The 8,577-nt window shown below is 42.7% G+C and overlaps 1 protein-coding gene across 1 annotated transcript; it reads left to right on the forward strand.

Annotated features, from left to right (window-relative positions):
* The first annotated feature begins 579 nt into the window (after positions 1-579).
* LOC136516366 (aspartic proteinase oryzasin-1-like) lies at positions 580-6,175 on the forward strand. Its single transcript, XM_066509750.1, has 14 exons — positions 580-734; positions 1,228-1,587; positions 1,710-1,770; positions 2,761-2,855; positions 3,000-3,112; positions 3,594-3,762; positions 3,846-3,885; positions 3,972-4,036; positions 4,733-4,846; positions 4,948-5,012; positions 5,177-5,336; positions 5,417-5,536; positions 5,658-5,746; positions 5,833-6,175. Exons 2-14 carry the CDS (start codon positions 1,237-1,239, stop codon positions 5,915-5,917), a joined length of 1,527 nt encoding a protein of 508 aa, XP_066365847.1. The 5' UTR covers positions 580-734; positions 1,228-1,236; the 3' UTR covers positions 5,918-6,175.
* Positions 6,176-8,577: the final 2,402 nt, after the last annotated feature.

An 8,577-nucleotide genomic window follows, 5' to 3' on the forward strand; every position in this document is an offset into this window, starting at 1 on the left:
GCCATGCAAACGAATGTTTTGACAATTTTTCTGAAGATCTCCAAGTCATGATTAAGGACTTAGACAGAATGTAACTTAAATGGTTATATGAGAAAAAACTTTACTATGACTTCTTAGTTTTCCGGATTGTATACATGCTCAAAGATATTGTGTAAAAGTTGAACTATGGAAAAAAAACATTGGTCATTTTTATATTCGTCTTTAGGATAAATCTGTTGCGTTAGCATAGGCATTATATTAGTGTTGATAGGGGTCAACATTTACCTACTGTGTTTGAAAAAAAAACCTATGGCATACACTTAAATTATTGACATGAATGTTCGTTGCTTCGAGGCAAAGTAACCGACAGCCAGCAGGTTATTTTCATGCACTCTCAAGTCTGAGGCTCATCTCTCCCTCTCTCCAAAAAAAAAGAAAGTCTGAGGCTCACGCACTCCTCACCGAGTCACACCACACCACACCACACCAGATGCGACCTACTTTCTACACACACCACACCAGATCGGGCACTTGCCTGGGTACCTGTACCAATTCCCACCCCGGGCACGGGGACGCCCCTATCCTCATCCAACGGTCGATCGCATACGTCCACCGAATCCGACGGCCAATAGAGCGCGTGACCCCTCTCCGCCTGCTCTATATACCCGGGCCACCACGCCCCCGCTCCGTAGTGCTGCGAACGTCAGTTGCTCCTCCACCTCCACCTTTCCTCCTGCTCCTGCCCTCGGTTTCTGGTGAGTTCGACGATTCTCTTCTCGTGGACTCGCCTTGACTGCGTCTTGAATTGCCGGCGGTGTCTGATGCGGCCACTGTTCTAGATCTGCTTGTTTCCGCGCGTTCGTAGATGTAATCCGTTTTCACCCGATTTATTCTTGCGATTTCCAAGTAGTTTTGTGCTCTTTTTTTTCGGAAAAAAAGGGTTCAATTCTGTTGGGCATGGTCGCATGGACTCCCCGGGTTTTGAGGTTTTTGTTCGTCCAGTATCGAGTTCGTTGGCGACTTTGATCCTCGATCGATCCGATCTTGTCAGCCTTTTTATTAGACGTTGTAAACTCCGCTCGCAACCGTACCGAACCAATCGCTGCAGTACCAGTTTGGAGCAGTCCTTTTGTTCCAGCGCTTTCCCCATTGAAGGATTTGTTTGTTCGATCCAACCACCCTTGAAATCTCCTCACTCTCTAGGCTAAATCCGCTGCTTCTCGTTGGCTCCGCCTGCGATTTCCGCAGATCGCGAACATGGGACCCCGCGGCGTCGCCCTGGTGCTCCTCGCGGCGGTGCTGCTCCAGTCCCTCCTCCCGGCGCCGGCGGCGGCTGAGGGGCTGGTGCGGGTCGCGCTGAAGAAGCAGCCCGTCGACCAGAACGGTCGCGTCGCCGCGCGCCTCTCCGCCGAGGAGAGGCAGCCTCTCCTCCTCCGCCACGCCCTGGGCTCGGGCGGCGACGACTCCGACGTCATCGCGCTCAAGAACTACATGAACGCGCAGTACTTCGGGGAGATCGGCGTCGGCACGCCGGCGCAGAAGTTCACCGTCATCTTCGACACCGGCAGCTCCAACCTCTGGGTGCCGTCCTCCAAGTGCTACTTGTCGGTGCGTCCTCGTTCCTTCCTTCCCTTGCCTGGTCGAGGTTTTTGTTCCAGGGTTTGGATGTGTTTTGTGCTGAGACTGAAGTGTGTTTTTGGGAATTTTTACATATTTACCATGTGATGCAGATCGCTTGCTATTTCCACTCGCGCTACAAGTCAGGGCAGTCAAGCACTTACAAGAAGAATGGTTTGACTCTTCACTTTTTTTCTCGTTACTGTATTTTTTCCCGATTTGCTCATTGTGGACTGAGATCTGCCTCGCGTTTGTCATATGTTCCCAAATCCGTGTTCTCGTGAATGAAACACACACGCGCACACCATATATGTTGAAAAGATGTATATAAATGACTTATATGAAGGGGGGTCATAAGTTAAATGCCTTGTGGACAAAAGTGCTCCGAGCTAGATGATTAGGTCGAAGCCACCATACCTAGAACGACGCATGGTCGTGAATTGAATGCTAAATTTACTCTGTTTGAACAGAAACACAATTTTTCTTTTCAGTTTGAACGTAATGAATTACCCTTTTTATTTTGGCTCATGTATTGCTAATAGTTTATAAAATCCTACTTTGATTAGGTCTGCTGCCTGCCCTACTTTGTAGTTCTAGAATATTCACGATGAAACAGAAAATTCATCATGCATGTTGGCAACATCAAAACAAAATATGTGTTAGCTTGGTAATTGCAACATCTATGAAAAGGATGTTAAAAGCACCTGATGTAGATGTAGTGCAAGTTTGTGTAGGTGTAGCAATGTGGAGCTAGGATTCAGGAATGATGATGACAGTTTACAGTAGCTGTCTTTTTTAAGCTTGATTATGACTCCTCGAATTCAATGGAAACCTAGAAGTTGGTATAGTAATTACTTCAGCGTGTGACTTAGCACACCTTATGCTGGAAATAGTCGCCTTATTTTTCTTGTATGGATATTGAAAGGTTTGTCTCTTCTTGGAATGTATATGGCCTTGTTTTATCATACTGCTCATTATTTTTTTTTTAAAAAAATCCTTTTAGTCCCAAGCAAATTGAGGTATGCTAGCGATGAAACCCGACATGAGCCACCGAGAATGTAAAATTAAAAAGAAGATAAAAAGCATAAAGAATCCAGCTGGCATTTATGTATGCTGTTTGTTTGCTTCTGGACATTGACATGTTGTCTTGACTCATGTCTCCAGGAAAACCTGCTGCCATTCAATATGGAACTGGTTCAATTGCTGGTTTTTTCAGTGAGGATAGCGTTACATTAGGTGATCTGATTGTGAAGGATCAGGTTAGTGCGCACTTGTATATGTTCATTTGTATGAAACAGAGCTCTTATGTATATGTTATAATATGTGTTCGGAATTCATTTATTGCATCTCTCAGGTCACATCAGTTCCACTTGGAAATAATAAATATTGTGTTGCTTTATTAGGAATTTATTGAAGCTACAAAGGAGCCAGGCCTTACCTTCATGGTTGCAAAATTTGATGGCATTCTTGGGCTAGGCTTGCAGGAAATATCTGTTGGGAATGCAACACCAGTGTGGTAAGCTTTTGTGGCCTTCAAAGTTCTTGCTCACTTCTGTTTCAATTACCGTAAAAGCAATGATCGTTCCTTTGTGCATCTAGCTTTAGCTGTTGTTAATATTCTTCAAGTAACTCAAGGTCATTTTTTTCTCGAACACTGTAACTCAAAGGTCGTCGTGGTTTAGTTGCTCATAACACATGGTATCTACATTAATGGCAGCATGCTACATATTTCCTGGTTATCCTTGTGTAAAACAAAAAGGTCATCTTTCTGCATTAAGAGTTGTTCTTTTTTTTGTGATGATCATATCTTTAAAAGCGTTTTCTGGGGTATCTTATGTGTTCCCATGTTATGTAGTTAGATTTTGCTGTATCTAGCAAGAATAGTAAGGTATGTGATTATGGTATTGTACAACTTTGTTACATATTGGTTTAAAGTTTGGGAAATATGATTATGATATACTTTGCACATCTGGTCCCTAATAACAAACAAATTGCAGGTATAACATGGTAAAACAAGGTCTCATCAGCGACCCTGTTTTCTCCTTCTGGTTTAACCGACATGCTGATGACGGAGAAGGTGGTGAAATTGTGTTTGGTGGAATGGATTCTAGCCACTACAAGGGTGATCACACATATGTCCCAGTCACTCAGAAGGGATACTGGCAGGTTGGTTTTGTTTCTTGTATTCTCTAGTAACTTCGTTTTTCGAATGTATATCTCGGTTTAAAGTGTACAATTTGTTGATGCAGTTTAACATGGGCGATGTCCTGGTTGATGGAGTGTCCACTGGTACTGCAATGTTTCTCTCTTTGTTATTCTACTATAATCTCATGTTAATGAGAAATATAACTAAATGCGACATCTATCGTTATCAGGGTTTTGTGCTGGCGGTTGTGCCGCAATCGCAGATTCTGGAACTTCCTTGCTTGCTGGCCCCACAGTAAGTTTTGAGCTTTGTGTATTTTTTATCTGCAATAACCATGATGGGATTCACCATTTTGCGATTGAAGCAGCTGTTTAGTTTTTTTGTCTGTTTGGTGATATTTTATATATGACAAAACCTTTATGCAAATGACCTGATGATCCTTGTTCAGTGAAAAATGTAGATGATGCTATCATGTCTGCCTAAAAATGGCCGCCTTTACTTATATATTACTGTACCATCATACCATGCCTTTGTTGAGTGTTGACAAATCGATAGTCTCAGGTGCTTAACACTTCGATAGCTAAAACAGTTTGGAAATTAGACTCAGTTAGATGTGTTGGGTTGGCTCCTGGACACTTTAGCCTTTTTTTTAATAAGACTGTCTTTTTTTACCATCTTATATGTATATCATTTGGCGAGGATGATTCAAAACTCATGTAATTTTGCAGCGTAATTGTGAGAAAACAGCACTTGCATTTGATGCACTTAACTTGTTGTTGTTATAACTTTTGATATTTGCCTAGGTGGTGATCTGAATCTATGATCATCAATTCATCACTTTCCTTTTTCTGCATTTTGTGTTCAATCCTGTGGTGCTCACATAAAATGTCTGGGTGGTGATCTGAGTCTGATTATCATTCCCTGCTTTTCAGCATTTTGTGTTCCACCCTGTGTTGCTCTGGTGCTTACAAGTTAATATGATCAATGCAGGCCATAATTACTGAAATCAATGAAAAGATTGGTGCTGCTGGTGTTGTCAGCCAGGAGTGCAAGACTGTTGTTTCTCAATATGGACAACAGATCCTTGATCTTTTGCTAGCTGAGGTTTGTGTATTCCAAACTATGGATTTGCTTTTCTGGTTGCTGGTTTGGTCAGTTGCTTTTGAATCTGAGGTAACTCAACCTGGTATTGGGTTATTTTGCAGACACAACCAGCAAAGATCTGTTCTCAGGTTGGTCTGTGCACTTTTGATGGCACTCATGGTGTTAGGTGAGGGACTGTAAACAATCTCTATAGCTTGTCATACTGTTTGATGTTGCTGAGACATAGCTTGTCATGTACTCGTGATAACGATAACCATCTGGGCATCCTGTCTCATATTATGGTGTCACTGTAGCTCATTTCTTCCTTTGTTATATGCTATGCAAACACAGCGCTGGAATTCGGAGCGTAGTGGACAATGAAGCTGGGAAATCAAATGGTGGTATCAAGAGTGATCCAATGTGCAGTGCCTGTGAGATGGCTGTGGTATGGATGCAGAACCAACTTGCCCAGAACAAGACACAGGAGCTCATCCTGAACTACATTAATCAGGTGAGCTTAACTGACTTTGAGCGCATTGTGTTTATGTACCACGTAGTGCTCTACTTTGCTTAACTGTTTCACTATGACAGCTTTGCGAGCGTCTTCCTAGTCCCATGGGAGAATCAGCCGTGGACTGTGCCAGTCTTGGGTCCATGCCTGACATTGTGTTCACCATTGGAGGCAAGAAGTTCAAGCTGAAACCAGAGCAGGTGTGTGATCCCTTCTCCATTATCACACTCTCGGCTCTTGATCCTTATTTAGCCCAACCATCCCCATTTGCCATCTTGTTGCAGTATCTGAACTTGACTCCCTTTCTCTTTGGTTATGCAGTACATTCTGAAGGTTGGTGAAGGACAAGCTGCCCAGTGCATCAGTGGATTCACAGCTATGGATATCCCACCGCCTCGTGGCCCCCTCTGGTAAACTATGCACCGCTAAGCTCCTGATTCTGGCTCACACGATTCTTAATCTTTGCGCATAACGTTTGGACCATTTGCAATTCCAGGATCTTGGGTGATGTTTTCATGGGAGTCTACCACACCGTCTTTGATTACGGCAAGCTAAGGGTTGGCTTTGCAGAGTCGGCCTAAGGATGGGGTTTGGCGCCTCGTCCAGAGGCAAACGCATGCGCCGAGAGAGAAGCTTAGCTTGTTTTTAACTTGTCTTTATGCGGCCGGCGATGTGTGTATATATACTACTACATGTTTAGTGATGCTTTCTGAGACCTGAGACAACGCCCATCTGTTTTAACCTGGCGCAAGAATATTTCTGTATGTATTTGCCATCGTGGTTCGGCGTCTTGTACTGAATTGTTGCCATGCACCCTAGCAACGTGTACTCAAGAAGTATTTTCCTTGTGTTATGCGTGCGATATGTGCACTGAACCTGGCATGCTTCTATGGCAGCGGTTAATCTGCGATATTGACGCTTTGGCTGATGTATGTTACTGTGCGTCGTTGAAACATATTTCCTATATTTACAGGCTTAACAGTCTTATGCACAGTGGGATCATATTGCGTCAGCATCAGATTGATGACTTGGTTTTTGCAACTTTGATTTTGATAACCGTCTTTGCAACTTCTTTGGTATATAGAAAGTGGGGTTTTCTTGGAGACGAAGGTATACTTTCCCAACGGGGAGAGGGAGAACGCTCAGCAGAACAATTTCAGTTCTTTTCATATATTTCATCTTGAAATGGTTAAGAACGTAGCTTTGCATGACTATCTACGGCCTTGCTTGCGCAATGGAAGCATATTTTTTGTTGATGAAATGCTTAACTTTGCATGACTAAATACGGCCTTACTTCCTCGATCCGATACCACTAACCTTGCAAACATAGAGGCTATGAGAAAGGAAATTGCTAGGCTCAATAAAATCATTGGAAAATGGTGGATAGATGAGACCCAATCTAATGACAAGAAAAATGATGAATTAAAAGGGCCACAATTCAAGTAAGAAAGGCATCCCTCAATCAAGCATGGGCTTGGACACACAAAAGAAGCCAAGACAAATGGAAGAAGGATAGTGAGTGGCTATTAGTGTGTGCAGTTTGAGAGGAAGGAAAAAATTGGTACAGATCAGCCTCCACAGACCGTGGCAGCGCCGCGTAGTGGCAGCGCCGTGGAGAAGGGCGGTAGTGCCGCGCCCTGTAAAAATGGAAAGGCTACCAATTCTATTCCTGGTCAAACTAAGCCCAAGAAAAAGGTGTTCCAGCAGAAACCGGTTTTCCAGAAGCCTAAGGAATCAATGTGGGGCAACAAGAACAAGTATGCATATCAACCAAAGACCTATGCACCTCGACAAAGTTGACATCATGCTTTGTTTTGAAGAACAACGGCAGTGGAAAAGTGGTTATCAAATATGTTGGAAAGGAAACCAATATATATAGGAATATTTCTATTTGGGTTCCTAAATTTCTTGTGACTAACATGCAAGGCCCCAAATCAAATTGGGGACCTAAACCTAGCAACTAAATTTGTTTTGTAGGCATACCCCTCCGGTGGATCAAGTTGGGTGCTTAATAAAGGATGTACAAATCACATGACCGGAGAAAGGAGTATGTTCTCATCATATTCCCCGATGATGCACTCAAATAAAAATATTGTCTTTGGAGACAATTCAAAGGGGGATGTGATTGGTCTCGGTAAAGTTGTTATAACCCTTGAGCATTCAATTACAAATGTATTACATGTTGATTCGTTAAGTTACAACTTGTCCGTTTCTCAATTGTGTGAGATGGGCTACAATTGTCTCTTTATGGATAAGGGTGTGGAAGTCTTTAGAAGGGAGGATTCCTCTATTGTCTTTACGGGTCGATTAAAGAACAAGCTTTACTTAGTTGATTTCAATAAAAATGAAGCTAAGCTTGAGACTTGTTTAATGGCAAAATCTAGCATGGGTTGGCTTTGGCATCGCCAACTAGCCCATGTTGGGATGAGGAACTTGGCCAAACTTCTAAAAGATGAACACATCCTTAGACTAACAAATGTCCACTTTGAGAAAGATATGATTTGTAGCGCTTGTCAAGCCAGAAAGCAAGTTAGAGTACCTCACCCACCAAAGAGTATCATGACCACCAAGCAATCATTGGAGCTAATACATATGGATCTCTTTGGACCGGTCACCTACCTAAGTATTGGGGGTAACAAATATGGTCTTGTTATTATTGATGACTATTCCCATTTCACTTGGGTATTTTTCTTGCATGACAAGTGCCAAGTTCAAGAGAAGGTGAAGATATTTGTTAGAAGAGCTCAAAAGGAGTTCGGTCTTCCCATCAAGAAAGTGAGAAGCGACAATGGGACCTAATTTAAGAATACTCTAGTTGAGAAATTTCTTGATAAAGAGGGCATCAAGCATGAGTTTTTAACTCCATACACCCCTCAATAAAATGGTGTAGTAGAGATGAAGAATCGTACACTCATTGACATGAAAAGGACAATGTTAGATGAGTACAAGACGCCGGACATCTTTTGGTGCGAGGTCGTCAACACCACTTGCCATGCCATCAACCGCCTCTACCTACACAAGAAGTTGAAGAAAACTTTATATGAGCTTCTAACCAGTAACAAGCCTAAGGTGTCTTACTTTAGAGTGTTTGGGTGCAAGTGTTTCATACTTAACAAGAAACCCAAAACCTCTAAGTTTGCACCTAAAGTTGATGAAGGTGTTCTTCTTGGTTATGGATCAAATGAGCATGCCTACCGTGTCTTCAATAAAACCTCCGGGAGAGTTAAGAATACGGTAGACA

The sequence above is a fragment of the Miscanthus floridulus genome, chromosome 17, assembly GCF_019320115.1.
Source record: "Miscanthus floridulus cultivar M001 chromosome 17, ASM1932011v1, whole genome shotgun sequence".
In the NCBI taxonomy this organism is placed as follows: Eukaryota; Viridiplantae; Streptophyta; class Magnoliopsida; order Poales; family Poaceae; genus Miscanthus; species Miscanthus floridulus.